Source organism: Salvelinus namaycush, chromosome 17, assembly GCF_016432855.1.
Source record: "Salvelinus namaycush isolate Seneca chromosome 17, SaNama_1.0, whole genome shotgun sequence".
Lineage (NCBI taxonomy): Eukaryota > Metazoa > Chordata > Actinopteri > Salmoniformes > Salmonidae > Salvelinus > Salvelinus namaycush.
This window is the reverse complement of record NC_052323.1, coordinates 1009624-1032237: the sequence shown is the minus strand read 5'-3', so window position 1 is coordinate 1032237 and position 22614 is coordinate 1009624. Positions and strand designations below refer to the sequence as shown.

The window sequence follows — 22614 nt, the reverse complement described above, 5'->3', positions numbered from 1 at the left end:
AAGTAGGGTGTTTTGTGGCATGAGGAGCGAAACAAAACAAATTCCATAATTCAAGAGGCCGGATAGTGAGTCAAAGGTGTAAGGTCTGCTTCCAACTCACACCCTCAAAAAGGTACAGTTGAAGTCGGAAGTTTACATACACTTAGGTTGGAGTCATTCAAATTTGTTTTTCAACCACTCCACAAATTTCTTGTTAACAAACTATAGTTTTGGCAAGTTGGTTAGGACATCTACTTTGTGCATGACACAAGTAATTTTTCCGACAGATTATTTCACTTAAAATTCACTGTATCACAATTCCAGTGGGTCAGACGTTTACATACACTAAGTTGACTGTGCCTTTAAACAGCTTGGAAAATTCCAGAAAATGATGTCATGGCTTTAGAAGCTTCTGATAGGCTAATTGACATCATTTGAGTCAATTGGAGTTGTACCTCTGGATGTATTTCAAGGCCTACCTTCAAACTCAGTGCCTCTTTGCTTGACATCATGGGGAAATCAAAATAAATCAACCAAGACCTCAGAAAATGTTTTGAAGACCTCCACAAGTCTGGTTCATCCTTGGGAGCAATTTCCAAACGCCTGAAAGTACCACGTCCATCTGTACAAACAATAACACGCAAGCATAAACACCATGGGACCACACAGCCATCATACCGCTAAGGAAGGAGATGTGTTCTGTCTCCTAGAGATGAACGTACTTTGGTGAGAAAAGTGCCAATCAATCCCAGAACAACAGCAAAGGACCTTGTGAAGATGCTGGAGGAAACAGGTACAAAAGTATCTATATCCACAGTAAAACGAGTTCTATATTAACATTACCTGAAAGGCCGCTCAGCAAGGAAGAAGCCACTGCTCCAAAACCGCCATTAAAAAAAGCCTGCAACTGCACATGGGGACAAAGATCATACTTTTTGGAGAAATGTCCTCTGGTCTGATGAAACAAAAATATAACTGTTTGGCCATAATGACCATCGTCATGTTTGGAGGAAAAAGGGGGAGGCTTGCAAGCCGAAGAACATCATCCCAACCGTGACGCACGGGGGTGGCAGCATCATGTTTTGGGGGTGCTTCACAAAATACAGTTGTGGCCAAAAGTTTTGAGAATTACACAAATATTAATTTCCACAATGTTTACTGCTTCAGTGTTTTTAGATATTTTTGTCAGATGTTACTATGGAATACTGAAGTATAATTACAAGCATTTCATACGGGTCAAAGGCTTTCATTGACAATTACATGAAGTTGATACAAAGAGTCAATATGTGCAATGTTGACCCTTCTTTTTCAAGACCTCTGCAATCCGCCCTGGCATGCTGTCAATTTATTTCTGGGCCACATCCTGACTGATGGCAGCCCATTCTTGTATAATCAATGCTTGGAGTTTGTCAGAATTGGTGGGTTTTTGTTTGTCCACCCGCTTCTTGAGGATTGACCACAAGTTCTCAATGGTATTAAGGTCTGGGGAGGTTCCTGGCCATGGACCCAAAATATCAATGTTTTGTTCCCCGAGCCACTTTTGCCTAATGGCAAGGTGCTCCATCATGCTGGAAAAGGCATTGTTCGTCACCAAACTGTTCCTGGATGGTTGGGAGAAGTTGCTCTCGGAGGATGTGTTGGTACCATTCTTTATTCATGGCTGTGTTCTTGGCAAAATTGTGAGTGAGCCCACTCCCCTGGCAGAGACGCAACCCCACACATGAATGGTCTCAGGATGCTTTACTGTCTACTCCGGACAAGCTTTTTTCCGGATGCCCGGATGCAGTTCATTTGCATGGCAAAGAGGGACTTTGCAATTAATTGCAATTCATCTGATCACTCTGTATAACATTCTGGAGTATATGCAAATTGCCATCATACAAACTGAGGCAGTAGACTTTGAGGAAATTAATATTTGTGTCATTCTCAAAACTTTTGGCCACGACTCTAGATGGCATCATGAGGAAAGAAAATTGTGTGGATATATTGAAGCAACATCTCAAGACATCAGTCAGGAAGTTAAAGCTTGGTCGCAAATGGGTCTTCCAAATGGACAATGACTCCAAGCATATTTCCAAAGTTGTGGAAAAATGGCTTAAAGACAACACAGTCAAGGTATTGGAGTGGCCATCACAAAGCCCTGACCTCAATCTCATAGAAAATGTGTGGGCAGAACTGATAAAGTGTGTGCGAGCATGGAGGCCTACAAACCTGACTCAGTTACACCAACTCTGTCAGGAGGAATTGGATAAAATTCATCCAACTTATTGTGGGAACCTTGTGGAAGGCTAACCGAAACGTTTGACCCAAGTTAAACAATTTAAAGGCAATGCTGCCAAATACTAATTGAGTGAATGTAAACTTCTGACCCACTGAGAATGTGATGAAATAAATAAAAGCTGAAATAAATCACTCTCTCTACTATTATTCTCACATTTCACATTCTTAAAATAAAGTAGTGATCCTAACTGACCGAAGACAGGGAATTTTTACTAGGATTAAATGTCAGTAATTTGGCTAAGGTGTATGTAAACTTCCAACTTCAACTGTAGATCCCCTGAACGCAGCCCACTTTCCAGCCCACACTCTCAAACACCTAGATCTCCTGAACGCTCTCCAGATACAAATCACCTGAATTCTAATCACCTGTTCACACACCTGTATGTCATTATCACACACTATTTAGTTCAGTTCTTTGCACCCAATCAATGTGTGGTTTTGTAACACACGTCTTTCAGAGTGCTGGGTTTCCCGCGAGATACTCCTCCCGTGTATGACCGTTTTTGCCTGCCTCACTAATGACGCCTTTAACCTGTTCCCTGCCTGTACTTTAGCCTATAGGATTTTCTGTTATCTACCTATTGCCTGATCTCTCGGACTACGTTACTAGCCTTCTCCCTGCCTGTATTGTTGCCCTTTTTGGACCCCCTATGTATTACCTTCTGCCTGCCGCTGGACCCAGCTGCTTGCCTCCTCCTGTGGTCCTTTGCAATAAACACCTGCTGCGCCCTGCGCTTGAAACCAGCTCTCTGTCTCGCCTCGTGTTCATTACAAAAAGTTCTCAAAGTATGTTTTGAATTGTCAATTGTGGGAAGTTTAACAACTTGCATGAGAGTATTAAACACATTTGCTGTTAAATTTTAATTGGTGGAAGAGAACGTTTCAGCTCATCTGTTGCGGCATTAGCATCATTTACACTCTTGCTCTGAGAGCTATTTGACTTGCCTTTCAACAAGTCTCTCCATGACAGATGCATACAGTAATTTAGCTCCAGTCTCACTGGGACACCATTGGATTCCTAATAAATTAATCAACAGTCCCAAAAACTTTAAATGGCTCTGAAAAACAATGAAGACATTATATAAATGTTGGCAAAGAGATCAGATGTTGATGATCAGTGGAAGGAGGGAATATGAAGAACAATTGAAGAACCACAACAAATGTGATATGTTACTGTACAAACACCATATACATTAATTCAATAATTAAGCCTGATCATTATCCTCCTTTGTCAGAGTCTAAAATGTTAAAGCACAGACTAAATAAACTTGGCTAGTGTCAAAACGGGTCTGTAGAATTCCCTGTGGACAACCATTGAAGAGAATAGCAAAACGTAAGTCAGTAGTTCTATTTGTGTATGTTATGCTGCTAGATCACTATGTACTGTATGGGGTGAAGGCTGATTCCATTTCCAGCATAGCATGCCTGACCCGATTCCCATCCAGTGCTTATCTCATCTCACTTCATGGATGCTTCCAAAATGGCACCTTAATCTCCCTATTCAAGTTAGCACACTTCTTTTGAGTCCTTTTCACCCTGGTCAAAGGAAGTGCACTTTATAGACAATAGAATGCCAATTGGGAGATATCAGCGCAGACCGGGTGACAGAGTAAGAACCCCCACTCCTGTCTAATGTTACAGCTGGACTGCCTCCCACTGCTCCACACCCAGTCCCCAGGTTACAGTTAGAAATAAATAGTATTTTTTACAGCACAAATCTTGCTTAAGCAGTCTTTGAGGACAGAGGAGATCATTATAGTTGGACTGGGAGGATATTGAGAAACCTGGAGGAGGATGTAGGTGGTTAGTGTTAGTCAGAGACTGCTCACAGGACTTAGTGGGCTTGAGTAGAATTCCTCATCCCAGTCATCATTTCACAACTTCCAGTCGCAACATCAATGTCCAGTCAGTGTCCAGCTAGCTAAGAGAGGGAAAAGCACCACCGCTGTTAGTTGAGTACATGGAACAGAGCCATATTCCCGAGGGGATGAGTGGGCGTGTGAGTGTGTAAGTATGCAATGGGTAGCACAGGGTTTTTCCCTTGGGGACCGAGATGTTTCTTACCATAGAGTTGCCTATGATGACAGCTGGTGATGTTAAATGGGCCGATCTCTCAGGCAGCCTCACGGTCTGGTGAGGCTGAGAGCTCCGAGGATCTGAACCCAAGGTAGAAGCCACCGGAGAGGGAGATAGAGCCGAGGATGAAGACGCAGGTACCACCGGATCCGATCTTGATTGGGAAGCCACCATGGACGAAGGCGCCGGAACCTCTGGATCCAGGGCGACAACGCTGTTTCTGGTCTGTGTCAGTTCCGGGCTCAACATCTCCATGGAGACCCCCGTTGCCAGAGGACGCCTTCTTCAACTTCCACGGCGAGTGACATACCTCCATGGCTGGTTGGTTGGGTTGAGATAAGCTCCATTCTCCAGGGAAGGGGAAGACCCCTTCGAGGATGGAACCCTGCCTAGCACCGGCCAGTCTGGCTGTGGAGAGTCGACACGGCGGCAAAACTTCCACCAGACCAGAGCGGCGTCCGGGTACTGGGGTGGAAGAAAAATAAAAAGTAGGTGGGAGTGGGTTCCCGAGTAGCTTATGTAGGTTTGCCACGTCCTTGCTAAGAGTAGCTAAGAGTAGCTGTAGTCCTCCGCAAGCAGTTGCTACATTGAAAGTCAACGCGGCCCACATTGTCCCGGAACAAAGCAAAGTAAATGCAACTCCTGCAACGTTGAAAACGTTCAAGAGCGGCCTCCATTTGAGACCGCCGAGCCAGCTAGGCTAGTTGGGGTTTCGTGTCTCTCCCCCTATACTGAATCTGGCAGGATAGCAGCGCTCACAGCAATTTAGCCCAACAGAGCCGCAGGATTCAAAAATAAAATACAAGTACATAAAAACACTGTCAGCTTTTAAACCGAGGTCTTTAGTTCAGGTTTCAGTTTCGGCGTTCGACAGGGTTCAACAACAACAAACATATGTCGCGCTCTGATGACGTCAGAGTGCATTAATCTTAATACACACAAGCCAAAACATACACAGATATGCATAAGAAAACTCTCTCTCAATTAAATTAAATTTAATTCAATTTGCTTTATTGGCATGACGTAACAATGTACAAATTGCCAAAGATTATTTGGGATATTTACAATATAAAAATAAATAAAATGAGAGTCAAAATTGTCAACGGGACAACAGTAACAACAATAACCAAGGGTCAAAATAACCATACATTCAACAATAACAATAAGCATACAGTAGAGTACATGTGCAGGTTGATTGGTCTGTCAGACAATGTCCCTCAACTTATGGCAGGCAGCAATGTAGTGCGCTGCCAACCCACAGCTCTCTGCGTCCTCCCCCAACAGGACTGTCACGAATCCCTCCGAAGATGGTGCCTCTTCCCGTTCGGGCGGCGCTCGGCGGTCGTCGTCTCCGGCCTACTAGCTGCCACCGATCCCCTTTTCTGTTTCATTTAGTTTTGTCTGATTTGTTGCACCTGTTTTGTGTTTAGGTTTATTGTGGGCTATTTAAACCCAGTTGGCCCGCCGACTTTTGTGCGGGCTTGTTTTTCTGTTGGTGGTGTTTGTTCATTCCTGTGGTGTCTGTTCCATTTCGGATTAGTCCTGTTTGTTTTGGACTGGGACTTTACGCGCCCTTGTTTTGTGTGGCATGACCGTCTCTCTGAGATTTTTGGAATATTAAATCCACGTCTTTTCTGACTACCCTGCTCTCTGCGCCTGACTCCTTCACTCACCACGTTTGGAACTGTGACAGAAGCCCGCACCAAAAGCATGGAGTCAGCAGGAGCAGCGACCACCCCTCTTCCATCGATGGAGGAGCGTGTCCTCCATCACACAGCCGTCCTCCATAGGATCGGTTCGGCGATGGACCTGATGATGGAGAGGATGGAGCGATGGGAGAGGAGTGGTCTCCCGACATCTACCCCAGCTCCTCCACAGATGACGCAACCCACTCCTCCCACGTCGTCGTCTGGTTCCGGCCCGTTGCGTCTCGCGCCCCCGAGGGAGTACGATGGAGCGGTGGCTGGATGCCAGGGGTTTTTGCTCCAGCTGGAGCTCTACTTGGCTACCGTTCGTCCAACTCCCTCGGGAGAGGAGAGTGTTAGCCTCCTCATCTCCTGTTTGACGGGTAGAGCCCTGGAATGGGCCAACGCTGTATGGAACGGCCCAGACTCGGCTCGGGACCACTACCCAGAGTTCACCCGCCGCTTTCGGGCCGTATTTTGACCACCCTCAGGAGGGCCAAGCGGTGGGTGAGCGACTGTTCCACCTCAGACAGGAGATGAGGAGCGCGCAAGACTTCACCTTGGAGTTCCGGACCTTGGCTGCTGGTGTGGGGTGGAATGACAGGGCCCTGATGGACCACTACCGATGTAGCCTTCGGGAGGACGTCCGCCGGGAGCTAGCTTGTCGGGACACTACACTCTCCCTCGACGAGCTTATAGACATGTCGATTCGACTGGACAACCTGCTAGCTGCCCGCGGGCGTTCAGAGGGGGTCCTGTCAGTTCCACCTCCCAGCCCTCCCGCTCCAACTCCGATGGAGTTGGGAGGAGCTGCATCTAGGGGGACCGGCGGGGGAGGCTCCTCCTGCACCTACTGCGGCCGGAGAGGACACACTTCGGACCGGTGCTGGAGGAGTCAGTCAGGGAGTCGAGATGGCAGGCGGAACACTTCTCGGCCACCCCAGGTGAGTAGGCACCAAACTCACCCAGAGCTCCCTGTTGGTCACATGTTTTTGTTTATTTTCTTCCCTGCGTTTTTTCCCTCTCTCCAGCATAAGGCGCTAGTCGATTCAGGCGCAGCTGGGAGTTTTATGGATCGCGGACTCGCCCGTAAGTTGGGTATTCCGTTAGTGCAGATAGACCCACCTTTCCCCGTGCACTCCTTAGATAGCCGACCGTTAGGGTTAGGGCTGGTCAGGGAGGCCACGATACCGCTGGACATGGTAACGCAGGGGAATCATAGGGAGCGGATCAGTTTCTACCTTATTGATTCACCTGCGTTTCCAGTGGTGTTGGGGATTCCCTGGTTGGCTAGTCACAATCCCCTCATTTCCTGGAGACAGGGGGCTCTTCAGGGGTGGTCAGAGGAGTGTTCAGGTAGGTGTATAGGAGTTTCCATCGGTGCCACGTCGGTGGAGAGTCCAGACCAGGTTTCCACTGTGCGTATCCCCCCAGAATATGCCGATTTGGCGATCACTTTTTGTAAAAAAAAGGCGACCAAATTACCACCCCATCGACGGGGGGATTGCGTGATAAACCTCCAGGAGAACGCTGCACTTCCCAGGAGTCACGTGTACCCACTGTCTCAGGAGGAGACGTTGGCTATGGAGACATATGTCACGGAAACTCTGAGACAGGGGTTCATTCGGCCCTCCATGTCACCGGTCTCAAGTTTCTTTTTTGTGAAGAAAAAGGAGGGAGAACTGCGTCCGTGCATTGATTATCGAGGTCTAAATTCGATCACAGTGGGATTTAGTTATCCGCTACCTCTCATCGCTACGGCGGTGGAATCATTCCACGGTGCGCGTTTTTTCACAAAATTGGATCTCAGGAGCGCGTATAATCTGGTGCGTATTCGGGAGGGAGACGAGTGGAAAACAGCGTTTAGTACCACATCAGGCCACTATGAGTACCTCGTCATGCCGTATGGGTTAAAGAATGCTCCAGCCGTCTTTCAATCCTTTGTCGATGAGATTCTCAGGGACCTGCACGGGCAGGGTGTGGTGGTATACATTGATGACATCTTGATCTATTCTGCCACACGCGCCGCGCATCTCTCCCTGGTGCGCAAGGTACTTGGGCGACTGCTGGAGCATGACCTATACGTCAAGGCTGAGAAATGTGTGTTCTCCAAACGAGCCGTTTCCTTCCTGGGTTATCGCATTTCCACCTCGGGGGTGGTGATGGAGTGTGACCGCGTTAACGCCGTGCGTAATTGGCCGACTCCGATTACGGTAAAGGAGGTGCAGCGGTTTTTAGGGTTTGCCAATTACTACCGTAGGTTTATCCGGGGTTTTGGCCAAGTGGCAGCGCCTATTACCTCACTGCTGAAGGGGGGGCCGGTGCGTTTACGGTCGGCCGAGACAGATGGAGCTTTCAGCCAGCTGAAGGCTCTGTTTACTGACGCGCCCGTGTTGGCGCATCCGGACCCTTCGTTAGCATTCATAGTGGAGGTGGATGCGTCCGAGGCTGGGGTTGGAGCCGTGCTGTCACAGCGCTCGGGCACGCCACGGAAGCTCCGCCCCTGCGCTTTCTTTTCTAAGAAGCTGGATCCGGCGGAGCGGAACTATGATGTGGGGGACCGGGAGTTCCAAGCTATGGTAAAAGCCCTGAAGGTGTGGAGACACTGGCTTGAGGGGGCTAAACACCCTTTCCTCATCTGGACTGACCACCGCAATCTGGAGTATATCCGGGCGGCGAGGAGACTGAATCCGCGTCAGGCTAGGTGGGCCATGTTCTTTACCCGATTTAGATTTACCATCTCTTATCGACGAGGGTCTCTTAACACTAAGGCCGACGCGCTGTCCCGTCTCTATGACACTGAGGACCGGTCCATCGATCCAACTCCCATCCTTCCACCTTCTAGGCTGGTGGCTCTGGTGGTATGGGAGGTGGAGGTACGTGCCGCTTGGTGTCCGTGATCAATTGATTCGGTGGGCTCACACACTACCTTCTTCAGGTCATCCGGGGATTGCGAGGACGGTGCGTGGTCTTAGGGGTAAATACTGGTGGCCCACCTTAGCTAAGGACGTGAGGCTTTATGTCTCCTGTTCGGTGTGCGCGCAGAGTAAGGCTCCTAGGCACCTGCCTAGAGGGAAGTTACAGCCCCTCCCTGTTCCACAACGGCCCTGGTCTCATCTATCGGTGGACTTTCTTACTGATCTTCCCCCATCTCAGGGGAACACTACCATTCTGGTCGTTGTGGATCGGTTCTCTAAGTCCTGCCGTCTCCTCCCATTGTCTGGTCTCCCTACGGCCCTACAGACTGCGGAGGCTCTATTTACCCACGTCTTCCGGCACTACGGGGTGCCGTAGGATATCGTATCTGATCGAGGTCCCCAGTTCACGTCCCGTGTTTGGAGGGCGTTTATGGAGCGTCTGGGGGTCTCGGTCAGCCTGACCTCTGGTTATCACCCCGAAAGTAATGGGCAGGTGGAAAGAGTAAACCAGGAAGTGGGTAGGTTTCTGAGGTCGTATTGCCAGGACCGGCCAGGAGAATGGGCGAGGCACGTCCCATGGGCGGAGTTGGCGCAGAACTCATTCCGTCACTCCTCCACGAACATATCGCCATTTCAATGCGTGCTGGGCCACCAGCCGGTCCTGGCTCCGTGGCATCAGAGTCAGACCGAAGCTCCTGCGGTGGAGGAGTGGGTACAGCGCTCTAGGGAGACCTGGCGGGCAGTCCAGGATTCTCTTCAGCAGGCCAGTGGACGGCAGAAGAAGAGCGCTGACCGCCACCGCAGTGAGGCCCCTGTGTTCGCACCAGGGGACAGGGTCTGGCTCTCGGCCCGAAACCTGCCCCTCTGCCTACCCTGCCGGAAGCTGGGGCCGCAGTGTGTGGGGCCATTTAAAGTCCTGAGGAGGATAAACGAGGTGTGTTATAGATTGCAACTTCCCTCTTACTATCGTATTAACCCCTCGTTTCATGTGTCTCTCCTCAGGCCGGTGGTAGCTGGTCCCCTTCAGGAAGGTGAGGTGCCGGAGGTCCCTCCGCCCCCTCTTGACATCGAGGGGTCCCCGGCGTACACGGTACGAGCTATTCTGGACTCGAGACGCCGGGTGAGGGGCCTGCAGTACCTCGTGGACTGGGAGGGGTACGGTCCGGAGGAGAGGTGCTGGGTACCGGTGGGGGACATTTTGGATCCTTCCCTCTTGAGGGACTTTCACCGCCTCCACCCGGATCGCCCTGCTCCTCGCCCTCCGGGTCGCCCTCGAGGCCAGGGTCGGCGCGCTGCGGGAGCCGCGCGTCAGGGGGGGGGTACTGTCACGAATCCCGCCGAAGATGGTGCCTCTTCCCGTTCGGGCGGCGCTCGGCGGTCGTCGTCTCCGGCCTACTAGCTGCCACCGATCCCCTTTTCTGTTTCATTTAGTTTTGTCTGATTTGTTGCACCTGTTTTGTGTTTAGGTTTATTGTGGGCTATTTAAACCCAGTTGGCCCGCCGACTTTTGTGCGGGCTTGTTTTTCTGTTGGTGGTGTTTGTTCATTCCTGTGGTGTCTGTTCCATTTCGGATTAGTCCTGTTGTAACGTCCTGACCAGAGTTCTTATGTGTTTTGCTTGTTTAGTGTTGGTCAGGACGTGAACTGGGTGGGAATTCTATGTTGTGTGTCTAGTTCGTCTGTTTCTGTGTTCAGCCTAATATGGTTCTCAATCAGAGACAGCTGTCAATCGTTGTCCCTCATTGAGAATCATATATAGGTGGCTTGTTTTGTGTTGGGGATTGTGGGTGGTTGTTTCCTGTCTCTGTGTTTGTGTTCTGCACCAGATAGGACTGTCTCGTTTTTCACGTTTGTTGTTTTGTATTGTTGTAAGTGTTCACAGTCCGTCAAATTAAACATGTTGAACACTAACTGCGCTGCATTTTGGTCCTCTCCTTCATCCCAGGAAGAAAGCCGTTACACCTGTTTGTTTTGGACTGGGACTTTACGCGCCCTTGTTTTGTGTGGCATGACCGTCTCTCTGAGATTTTTGGGAATATTAAATCCACGTCTTTTCTGACTACCCTGCTCTCTGCGCCTGACTCCTTCACTCACCACGTTTGGAACTGTGACAAGGACAGGTAGCCTATCCTCATCAGAGAGGTCTTTGAAACCTTGAATAAGGGTTTCAAATTTGGGAAAATGACACTAATTATTTTATATTTTTGAAATGTTTTCAGGAAATGCATTTCCGTCTCAGGTTCTGCTGTTGTGCAGTGGTTGCACAGCCTTTCCTCTACAGGGAGCCAGGTTTTCCTGTGTACAGCCTTCTTAATGACAAGGCTGTACTCACTGAGCCTGTACTTTGTCAAGGTTTGGATCAATAACCATGGTCAAATATTTACCCACGGTGTACTGTCGATTTAGGGCCAGATAGCACTGCATTTTGCTTTGTGTTTGTGCTTGTGTTTCCCAATAAGCAACGTAGTTTTGTTTTGACTGTGTTGTAATTTGGTTTATTCTGATTGATTGGATGTTCTGGTCCTGAGGCTTCAGTGTGTTAGTAGAACAGGTTTGTGAACTCAGCCCCAGGACCAGCTGGATGAGGGAACTATTTTCTTTGCTCAGCTCTTGGCATTGCAGGGCTTGGTAATGATATGAGAGGGGGTCACTGTATTTTAGATGTTTCCAAAACTTAATTGCTCTTTTTTGAGTTTTTATTATTAGTGGATATTGGCCTAATTCTGCCCTGCATGCATTGTTTGTAGTTTTCCTCTGGGCATGTAGAAGAATCTTACAGAACTCTGCATGCAGGGTTTCAATGGTGTGTTTGTCCCATTTGATGAAATCTTGTTTTGCAAGAGGACCCCACACCTCGCTGCCATGAAGTGCAATTGGTTCAATGACATATTCAATTAGTTGTAGCCAAATTTTAAATTTTTTCAATTTGAATTTGCTTTTTAATGGCCCTGCGTGCTTTCTCTCTCAGTTCATTCACTGCCTCATTAAGGTGTCCAGTTGAGCTTATTTTTAAACGTAAGTAATTGTAGTGTGTACAGTACTCTATATATTTTGTACCAATTGAGAACGTTGGTCTAATTCCCTGAGATCTGGATCTTCTCTGGAAAATCATTATTTTAATATTTTTGGGTTTACTGCCAGGGCACAGGTCTGGCAGCACTGCTCTAGCAGGTCCATGCTCTGCTGTAGGCCATGTGCTGTGGGTGACAGCAGACATAGGTCATCTGTGAAGAGTAGGCATTTAACTTCTGAATTGTGGAGACTAACACCAGGGGCTGAGGATTTTTCTAGAATAGTGGCCAATTCGTTAATGTAAATATTGAAGAGTGCAGGGCTCAGATTGCAACCCTGGCGAAGGCCCCGCCCGTGGTTAAAGAATTCTGTTATTTTCTACCAATTTTAATGCTGCACGTATTGCCAGTATACATTGATTTAATTATGTCATATGTTTTACCCCCTACACCACTTTCAATAACTTTGTAGAACAGTCCTGTATGCCAAATAGAATCAAATGCTTTTTGGAAGTCGATAAAGCAAGTGTATATTTTGGTGGACATGTTTATCTATCAGGGTGTGTATGGTGTAAATATGATCAGTTGTGCAATGTTTTGGTATACATCCAATTTGGCTTTTACTCAAGACATTGTGCTTATTAAGGAAGTTTAGAACTCTTACATTGATAATACTACAGAAAACCTTCCCCAGGTTACTGTTCACACAAATGCCTCTAATTGTTAGGGTCAAATTTGTCTCCGTTCTTAAAGATTGGGGTTATGCGTCCTTGATTCCAGATGTCAGGGAAATAACCTACACTCAGGATCAAATTAAACAGTTTAAATATGGCCAATTTAATTTTTGCACTAGTGAGTTTGAGCATTTCATTTAGGATGCCATCAGGTCCGCATGCCTTTTTAAATTTGAGAGCCAGAAGTTTCTTATAGAGCTCCTGGTCAGTAATTGGGGAGTCCAGATGGATTTTGATTGTCCTTTATAACTATTTCTAATCCATTCAACTTCTCGTGAATTTGGCGTTGTTCTGCGTTTGTGTCAATTTGTTTTTTCCTTATAATTTTACAATCTGAATCAAACCTGTTGTCTGTCTCTGTCTCTCTCTGTCTCTCTGTCTCTCTCTGTCTCTCTCTGTCTCTCTCTGTCTCTCTCTGTCTCTCTCTCTCTCTCTCTCTCATTAGAGGTTAAAGGGCAGTGACTGTGGATGACTGGAGGCGAATGTAGGAGCTGTGTAATGGCAAATGTTCCCCCAAGTCGTCACTGTGCCATACCGGAGGTGAGATCCCCTACCCTTGTCGTCATCGCTTCCTGCCAAATATGAGACCCATCTGCTGTGGTGATAATCAAACATGGCAGGAACACTACTTGTCGTCGTCACCCTCCCACACACACACTCCCACATACACACTCCCACATACACACTCAAACACATGTGAATACACACACACACTAGACACATGCACCCAGAAACAGGCAGGCACACACACCCCTTACAGCCATACAAGTGAGGTTCGCGGCCCCCATTCCCAACACCAAAACCCGCTTTATTGCCTCCTGATGAAATCATTGATATGTTCATCACAAAGGAACAGTGACAATATGAATCAATACTTAATACTGTACCTCATTGTCAACACAACTGCTATCAGAGTCAGAGAGTAGGAGGAAATTAGGGGGGGTTGGGGATAAGTTGCTATTTCTGGGATTGCATCTCCCCCGGTTTTGACATACAAGTTTAGCCCCCACTTGTGTCCCCACCCCCCCAACAGCTCCCTGGAGATTTAAAGTATCTCCCCCCATAAATATATTCATCTTGTGTTGATGTATTCTGTTTCAGATCTGGTAAAAACAACAAACAGGGATAGACAAGGGAAGAAGTGGAGTTTAGGTGACCTGCTATTTTAGCATTTAAAGCATGCATATTGCATGAGGTGTTATCAGAGGTATTGCATATCTAAGGTAGGGGATATCTAGGGTAAACGCCATAAAAATTGCATTCTCATGCTCCCCTCATCAATCTCAGAGAAACTATGTCATGGCCACCCCTCTCCATGGATAATGAATTAATCCGCACACTTTGTGAAGGCAGGGAGGGAGGATTCACAAGGATGGAAAAGGGGTGGACTGGGAGCTGTCAAAGTGACAGAGGGTTCCCCTGGGGAGGGTATAAGCCATCTATCGATAACCGATATCTGGCAAGAGCTGATAAGCAAGTTTGGGAAAAGCCAGCCTATAGCCTGACATCTCATATAGCCTGGAATCCAACCTGATCTGTTTCACCTTGTGATTGTCTCCACCCCCCTCCAGGTGTCACCTATCTTCCCCATTATCCCCTGTGTATGTATACCTGTGTTCTCTGTTTGTCTGTTGCCAGTTTGTCTTGCTTGCTTTTCCCAGTCTCTCTTTTTCTTGCCCTCCTGGTTTTGACCCTTGGCTGTCCTGACTCTGAGCCTGCCAGCCTGACCACTCTGCCTGCCTGACCACTCTGCCTGCCCCTGACTCTGACCCTGCCTGCCGTCCGGTTCCATTGTCCCACCTCTGGTTTACTGACCCCTGCCTGCCTTGACCTGTCTATTGCCTGCCCCTGTTGGAATATTAAACCATTGCTAATTCGATGTGTCTGCATCTGGGTTTTACCTTGATTCCTGAAACATTCAATTTCACTGCAGAAGTGAAGTCAACAGAAAAACTGAAATATATTCAGCATGGATTCCAGGCTATGATCATTTGGGCGATGCTAACATGAGAAAGTTAAACTGGAATCCAAACGGAATATTGCTCCATTGCACTGATTAAGTTTGGTCAACCAATAGAAAAAAAAATAGATTGTATTTGTCATGTGATACAGGAAGAAGTCTAAATGTTCAGAGGTCAGAGGTGGAGAGAGATACAGTGATGGCGTTGCTCACAGCATATGGTCCACACCTGCTGCTAGGGATAATGACAACATAAACGCCCAGATTTGTCTCTTGGTCTTGTTATGCGTTGATTTTACAAATGGTATCAGAGGGGGCTGGGACTTAATTCATTTGTACCAGCGATGACCCCCAGCCTATTGCCAAGAAAGCACTTACTCATGGCTCAGGTAAAACAATATACGTGTTAAATGCATTGGAAATGTTTGTAGGGTATGCAAATGTGTGTAATCATGATACTAAGAACATTTGTCATCATAAGCATGTAAATTGGTTGACAGTCCTAAAGCGCAATAGCCCAATGTGCTATAGGAGTTACATGACACAAGTACTCTTAATGTAATATCGTTTATAAAACACACTGTGCCCCATAGGGGGCTGAATGCAAAAATGGTAGTAGGTATTGACCGTCCAAAAGCGCAATAGCCCTATGTGCTGAGTTATATGACACAGGTACTCTGAATGTAACATGTATTTGTAAAACGCACTTTGTCCAATTGAGCCCAAATTCTAGTAGCTAATAGCCTCAAATTATGTTTTGATAACCAGTTTTCACAATTCGATTATACCGTTCCTGGGACATAGGGAGAACGGGTTCTCAGATTGGCAAGACTAATAAAGACTAATAAACTTACACAAATTCTGTGCCGTCTTGCCGTCCAAGATTCGCAGCTCCTTCGCCTTTTTCTTGAACTGGGTCATCCTGGCGTCTGTCTCATCCACCTCCTTTTTCACTGTAGAAGGAATAGAAGGGATGCATATTCAGTTGTGATGAACTGAACTGGTGTGTGGAAAGTGCAAGCATGTATGGGACCCATAAGCAATGAGGAAATGTTTTCTTTAGTATATTTCTCTAACTCACATTTTTTTTACATAATGACCATTATTCAGAGTTGTTTTACAAAACATATGTTAACTGTATATCAAGAGCACCCAAGGTGACAATACATATGGGAGCCTTACGGTTCTATGCATGAGACCTGTACACATATGGAGAAACATCAATAGACAAAGGGGTGTTGAAAGGAGTAAACAAGTGATGAAAGGACCTTTAACCCAACACAGGAACACACCCATCTGACCAATCGAAACCAAGTAAAGAGACTCGACGTCGACCGATTAATCAAGTTTTCAAAACAAATCGGTATTCGGCATTTTTGGACGCCGATTATGGCTGATTACGTTGCACTCCACGAGGAGACTGAGTGGTAGGCTGACCACCTGTTACGCGAGTGCAGCAAGGAACCAAGGTAAGTTGCTAGCTAGCATTAAACTTATCTTACAAAAAACAATCAATCTTAACATAATCACTAGCTAACTACACATGGTTGATGATATTACTACAACTACTACTACTACTAAATTGTGTCACTTCTCTTGCGTTCTGTGCAAGCTGAGTCAGGGTATATGCAGCAGTTTGGGCCGCCTGGCTCGTTGCGAACTGTGTGAAGACCATTTCTTCCTAACAAAGACCGTAATTCATTTGCCAGAATTTTAAATAATTATGACATAACATTGAAGGTTGTGCAATATAACAGCAATATTTGTTTGATAAAATACGGAACGGTTCCATATTTCACTGAAAGATTAAATGTTTTGTTTTTGAAATTATAGTTTCCGGATTTGACCATATTAATGACCTAAGGTTCGTATTTATGTGTGTTTATTATATTATAATTAAGTCTATGATTTGATATTTGATAGAGCAGTCTGACTGAGCGGTGGTAGGTAGCAGCATGCTTGTAAGCATTCATTCAAACAGCACTTTCCTGCGTTTGCCAGCAGCTCTTAGCAATGTTTGATCACAGCGCTGTTTATGACTTCAAGCCTATCAACTCCCGAGATTAGGCTGGCAATACTATAGTGCCTATAAGAACATCCAATAGTCAAAGGTTTATGAAATACAAATTGTATAGAGATAAATAGTCCTATAATTCCTATAATAACTACAACCTAAATATTCTTAACTGGGAATATTGAAGACTCATGTTAAAAGGAACCACCAGCTTTCATATGTTCTCATGTTCTGAGCAAGAAACTTAAACGTTTGTTTTTTTACAAGGCACATATTGCACTTTTACTTTATTCTCTAACACTGTTTTTGCATTATTTAAACCAAATTGAACATGTTTCACTATTTATTTGAGACTAAATATATTTATCTTTTGTATTATATGAAGTTAAAATAAAAAAGTGTTCATTCAGTATTGTTGTAATTGTCATTATTGCAAATATATATATATATATAAAAATTGGTTGATTAATCGGTATCGGCTTTTTTTGGTCCTCCAATAATCGGTATCGGCATTGAAAAATCCTGATCGGTCGACCTCTAAAAGAGACACTAAAAGAGAAACTGTCAGTTTCTCGTACATTCATGCATAATACTAATGTAAACCCTGGTCTGCTGAAGCAAGCTTGCAGTAGCAGCTTGTGTGTGTGTGTGTGTGTGTGTGTGTGTGTGTGTGTGTGTGTGTGTGTGTGTGTGTGTGTGTGTGTGTGTGTGTGTGTGTGTGTGTGTGTGTGTGTGTGGTTGCATGATTGTGCATGTGTCTGCATCTGTGTGTGTGTGTACATGTGTGTAGATAGTTGACAAACATAGCTCCCCTTCCCCAAGGCTCGCTCTGCCAGCCTCCCAAAGCCAGGGAGATAATTGTGTTCCCAGTGTAATCCTGGAGAGCGCCACACACTGCTGCTCTCGACTTAGCACACAGGCAGGCAGGCAGCACACAGGCAACCCACAGCATTAATATCATACGTGTCGGACTCAGAAGACCGGCCCCAATCTGAACGACTGTGAGTCGGGGAGATTCCACACGGTATAGGTGACGCCATGTGTCCGACGCTATGTGTCAGCGAATCATCCGTCTGAAGTTTACTTAAGCATGTACGCAAAGTCACAAAAACACAGACAGACATATGGAAAGACACAGACAGATGTGTACAAGCATGCACACACCAGGTTTGGGGTCAATTCAAATTAAAGTCAGTCAATTCAGGAGACTTCCTGAATTGAGTCATTTTAATTCAAATGGACCCCAGCAAGCACACACATACACATGAGCTACAATCACAGAGCCTCTTTGCTGGGGAGCCACCACTCAGGAATGAGCATCTTCTCTTTAAACGGGAAGGAGGGAGAGAGAGGAAAGAAGAGGGGGGGGGGGGGGGGGGGGGGGGGGGGGGTAGTGGTAACAGGTGGAGACAATGGTAACATCAGGAGAAGGAGAGAAGCAGAATCCTCCGTTTCAGCCCCCCAACCACCCCACCCTTCCATCCCCTCAAGATGGCTTGTGGGAGCAGAAGCACGCCTAGCCGCTAATCATCACAACTCCTCTATTTATTTAAGCCCAAGGTGGGACTCTCCCAGGAAATACCCAGAACAAACAACCAGCTCCCCAGAAAGTATATGCATATTTGAAGAAACAATCAAAGAGGCAAAAACAGCCGGTAGAGAGGAGAAGATGTTGCTAGAGGCGCCAGGCATAACCAGCCTCAGCCTCTTTCCCAGGCAGCCTGTCAACATAACACTTCAGGGAAGATAGTGTTTATACTATACACTGTGCTGCTGGAATAGGGAGGTGGAATAGGGAGGGTGATTCAATACTATGATCTAACCGCTCAAAACTGGTCTAGAGTCAGACCTCAGTTATGTTACATTTAAAGAATGAGTACTAACAACCTTGATATAGATAGATAGGAAGACACATTCTCAAATGTCTTGTGGATAGAAACAAAGCGTAGGAGTGAAACAACGTATTAACTTTTGAAAAAACCCTACAGAAGTATTCAATAATGACCGACCTATTCCATAGGTCCTGTTCCATGAAAATATGGGCCAAACAAAATGGTTGCATGGCTGTTTAAGGAAAGAATAATAGGTGAAGGGTTGTAGAACACAGTGTAGAACTTACACTCCATCTGGAGGCATTGAATTTCTTCCTGGAAAACAACTGTTACAGGAAAGCCTCCACTAAAAAAAAAAAATGGTGAAACTGTAATCCGAGGATATGACTTTAAGAGGCCCTTGATTTTACAGGGCTGTGAAAAGATACTTTGTCACAGCATTTCACAGTGAATTATACAGAACATAAATATAAATGCAACATGCAACAATTTCAAATGATTTTACTGAGTTACAATTCATACAAGGAAATCAGTCAATTTAAATAAATTCATTAGGCCCTAATCTATGGATATGACATGACTGGGCAAGGGCACAGCCATGGGTGGGCCTGGGAGAGCATAGGCCCAACCACTTATTTTCTGCATGCACTTTTTTCCAGAAGCATCTGGATACAGCCACTTGGCGCAAGTTACTCAAAATGCATTAGGTGAAAGGCCTCATGACAAGTCCCCTGGTGATGACATCACGGACCCATAATGCCCCAGGTCAAGTGCAGTGGGCCGGTTGGCCAAGCCTCATTCATGGGTCAAGTGTGTTTTTACTCAGCTTGGTGGCAGGGATTCAGGAACCTTGCTGTGCTTCTCACAGAGACACAGTCTCAGACAAAGAAACTAGAGGCCCAGAGAAAATAAAACATCAGGAATCACTGATCTCCCCACGGGGATGCCTATATATATATATATATATATTATTTTTTTGCAAGCAGTAACTGGGACAACGATGGGCCATATTGGGGCCCTGGATCCCCCTTCAAATCCCATTCCTCCCTCTCCCCCTTCTGCCAGCTGGATCTCCCACCTGGGTACCTCGCGCTCTCGGCGGGACGCTCTCGACACGTTCGTCTGTGCCTCAGCTGTCCTCAGCCCCGCCCCCATGCCCGTGGGGCTTGAGGCACCAGCTCATATTAAACGGAAAGCAAAGCAGCACCTCTAATAATGAAAAACAGACATTCCAAACTTATACAGTCCCATCGTGCTTCTCATGTCTTGCTGGGCTCAGGGTAGAAGCAGCAGCCGCGGTCTAGGTTAGAGGAAGGGATGGTGATCGCTTCTACCTGGCTGCTTCCTGCTAGGCTACATGCTCACTGATTCAATTATGCCGCACGCCGCATGTTTCCTTATCACTCCATGTGGGGACCGATGGGGCATGGAGGGGGATGTCACAAATTGCCTGCCGGTTTATTCAGTGTCCAGGAAGTGTGGACAGGATAACTATAGGCTGCTTACTACAAGAACAGAGAACTTTCTCTAGATCATGTTTTAAATATACCAATTATAACGGGGAAATTGACGAGAAAAACACTCCTTTCACTAGTCATCAGTATTGTTTCCTTCCCAACATAAAGTTTGCATGCAAATAGAGTGTGGGAATGGAACAGTCCAAGTTTACATCTGCCAAGTCAAGCCGTAAAACTTTCAACCTGCCCTCAAGGGTATGGCTTGACAGTGTATAAATCCACTTGCCAGCGCCAAACGTGTTCTACTGACTGCCCAGTGTCTAAGATGTAAGACTCCAACAATAAGCGCCATCCCTCTCTAGAGCCCCTTATTTGTTAATGCAATCTTCCATGCATCCATTTCTGAAAGAGCTTTGTGGTGGGTGGAACAAGGGGGTGAAATTGGCAGCCAGCAGGTTTGCTGAAGCTGTCGGGCACAATGAAAGCATGGAGCCCATTTCTCATCAAGATGTATCATTCAAATGACAGTGGCTGTCAGGCCCGGCACATGATGATAATGCAATCTTAATCACAAATGAATAACAGCGAGAGGCACTGGGCTTTCATTAATTGTTTTCCTTGGCAAACAAAAGTAGCACGTAGCATCTATGCTAGAGCTATTGACAAGATCAGGTGGTAGGTTCATTTGAACGGGAATGAGCAGGGTGGGGACCGCGTTGCTTTCCTCGGGTTACGTGGTTAAGCAAGCAAGACAGCAAACTGGGCACTGCATCCGGCAAAACAATAAAACTAATGCAGATGGCTCGTTACATTTTTTCATGGAATACTCCGATCAGACACAGAAATCAAAGTTTAGTAAGACATGCTGAGCACTTGTAGGACACGAAAAATAACACACAGTGGCATATCCGTTAATATTCACAGCAAAACATGTGCATTGAGCAAGACCAGATGGACCACTCAGGAAAAGGGAGGTTTGTGGTTGATCTTGACCAAGAATGTGTCAGTGTAATACGAAGAACGAGAGTTTCCCAATGCTTTCTTGGAACTCCATATCTTGCAAGGGAGGGAAATGCATACGAGACTGATACCGAAAAGAGAAAACTATTTCCACATCCCCGTGAAATGATAACACTGAAGTTAATATGCCAAGATAACCACATGCATGTTAGCCACGGCCCAGTATAATAGTTACATTTCATTACCAGTGGAAGGGGAGTATAACAGCTTGTTAAGGCCAGTTGAGCCTACCACAAGAGGAAGGATTGAACAAATACATAAACGACACAAGCAATAGAAAATGATTTGGCCACTTTAAGATGGCTTGGCGTCTGTGTGAGCCTTGTCTGTGAGTTTTGGACCGGGATTAGCCCTGGGGAGCTCCTAATAACCAGAGTTCTTCCACACTTGGGCGTTCGCTGTGTTTACTGGCCCACAGTCTTTCTGCTGGTAGCGTTCCATGAGATATAATCTCCCTAAAGAACGGCCAGAAGGGCCCGGGGCATTAGAAAGCTAAACACTACCACATGTTCACTTCTGGAGACTGAGACTGAGACATAGACTTGTCTGAGGGAGCGCAGCCACCACCAGGCGACAACCCACCAGATGACAATGCCCGAGCGATGGGAGGCATTTGGAAAGTAGAAACTGAAAAAAGCGTTGATGACAGGTGTATTTAAGGGCAGGCTGACGTAGAGTGGACCTGACAATGTGGAGTCTGGCTGTCCAGGAGGCAATTTATTCCCCCGCGAATGTGCAATATGCCTGCAAACATGTGCTCTGTCCTCCATCTATCTGACTCACGCTGGGGATTGAGCTACTAGAGCTGCCTGCCCCTCTAAAGGAGATGGATTCTGAGAAGAGGAGAGCCATAGGGCTCGGCCAATGCCTGCTTTAGCTGTGTAATACTTAAACATTTCAATGGAATAGAAAAAAAATACAGATTTATTTGAAAGGATATTGGTTGTTTGGGATGCAGCTGGTTTCTCTATAGGAATGCTTTGGATATAGGACTATTGTTTTCTTGTGCATCTGGCCCAGCCAACAAGGCTGCTATGGGGAATAGAAAGGGATGTGTTTTGGCAGTGTAAGTGTAATAGTAGACAATGCAATTGTCTGTGTCAATGAGTTGACATCTGCTTTTAAATGTACATTCTCTGTTAGACGTTTAATGTAATACAATAACAGCTAACAAGTGGTGGTGGTAAGCTTTTACATGGCCATGTAGGACCTATTTTTATATGGTCTCTTAACAAGAGATCATGTGGTCAAATTGCCTGCGAGTCATTGAGAAGAGTTCGTTCATATTTCCTTTTAAGTACCCAGAGTGCATATCAAGCATATTAGTGAGTCGTGTTCCGGGGGCTGTTGCCTTTGAAGCACTCACAATTCCACTCCCGAAAACAGAAAACAGATGTGAAATCTTACCCTGAAGACCATGGTCAATGGACAGCAGTGTTTTGTGGATGAGTAAAAATGTATTAAGGGGAAAAAAGAAAGAAGGGTGAGTGGACAAAGAGTTTGCAAAATGTCAGTTGGCGAGGTATAGAGGTATAGGGTATAGCGAAAAAGAGCTTGGACAATCACGCCTTGAGTAATGAGCGCGAGACCTTCCAAAATAGGGAGCACAACTTGAGGTTTGAAAACACCATTTGACCGGCGTATTCCAG

General features: G+C 46.2%; 1 protein-coding gene across 1 annotated transcript in view; it reads right to left on the bottom strand.

The window, feature by feature from the left end:
* LOC120061859 (protein diaphanous homolog 2-like) overlaps positions 1 to 22614 on the bottom strand; it is a 467422-nt gene that overhangs the window by 118411 nt on the left and 326397 nt on the right. The window contains exon 20 of the mRNA XM_039011641.1: positions 15497 to 15595. Coding sequence (XP_038867569.1) covers positions 15497 to 15595 — 99 coding nt within the window. The remainder of the gene's footprint in view (positions 1 to 15496; positions 15596 to 22614) is intronic.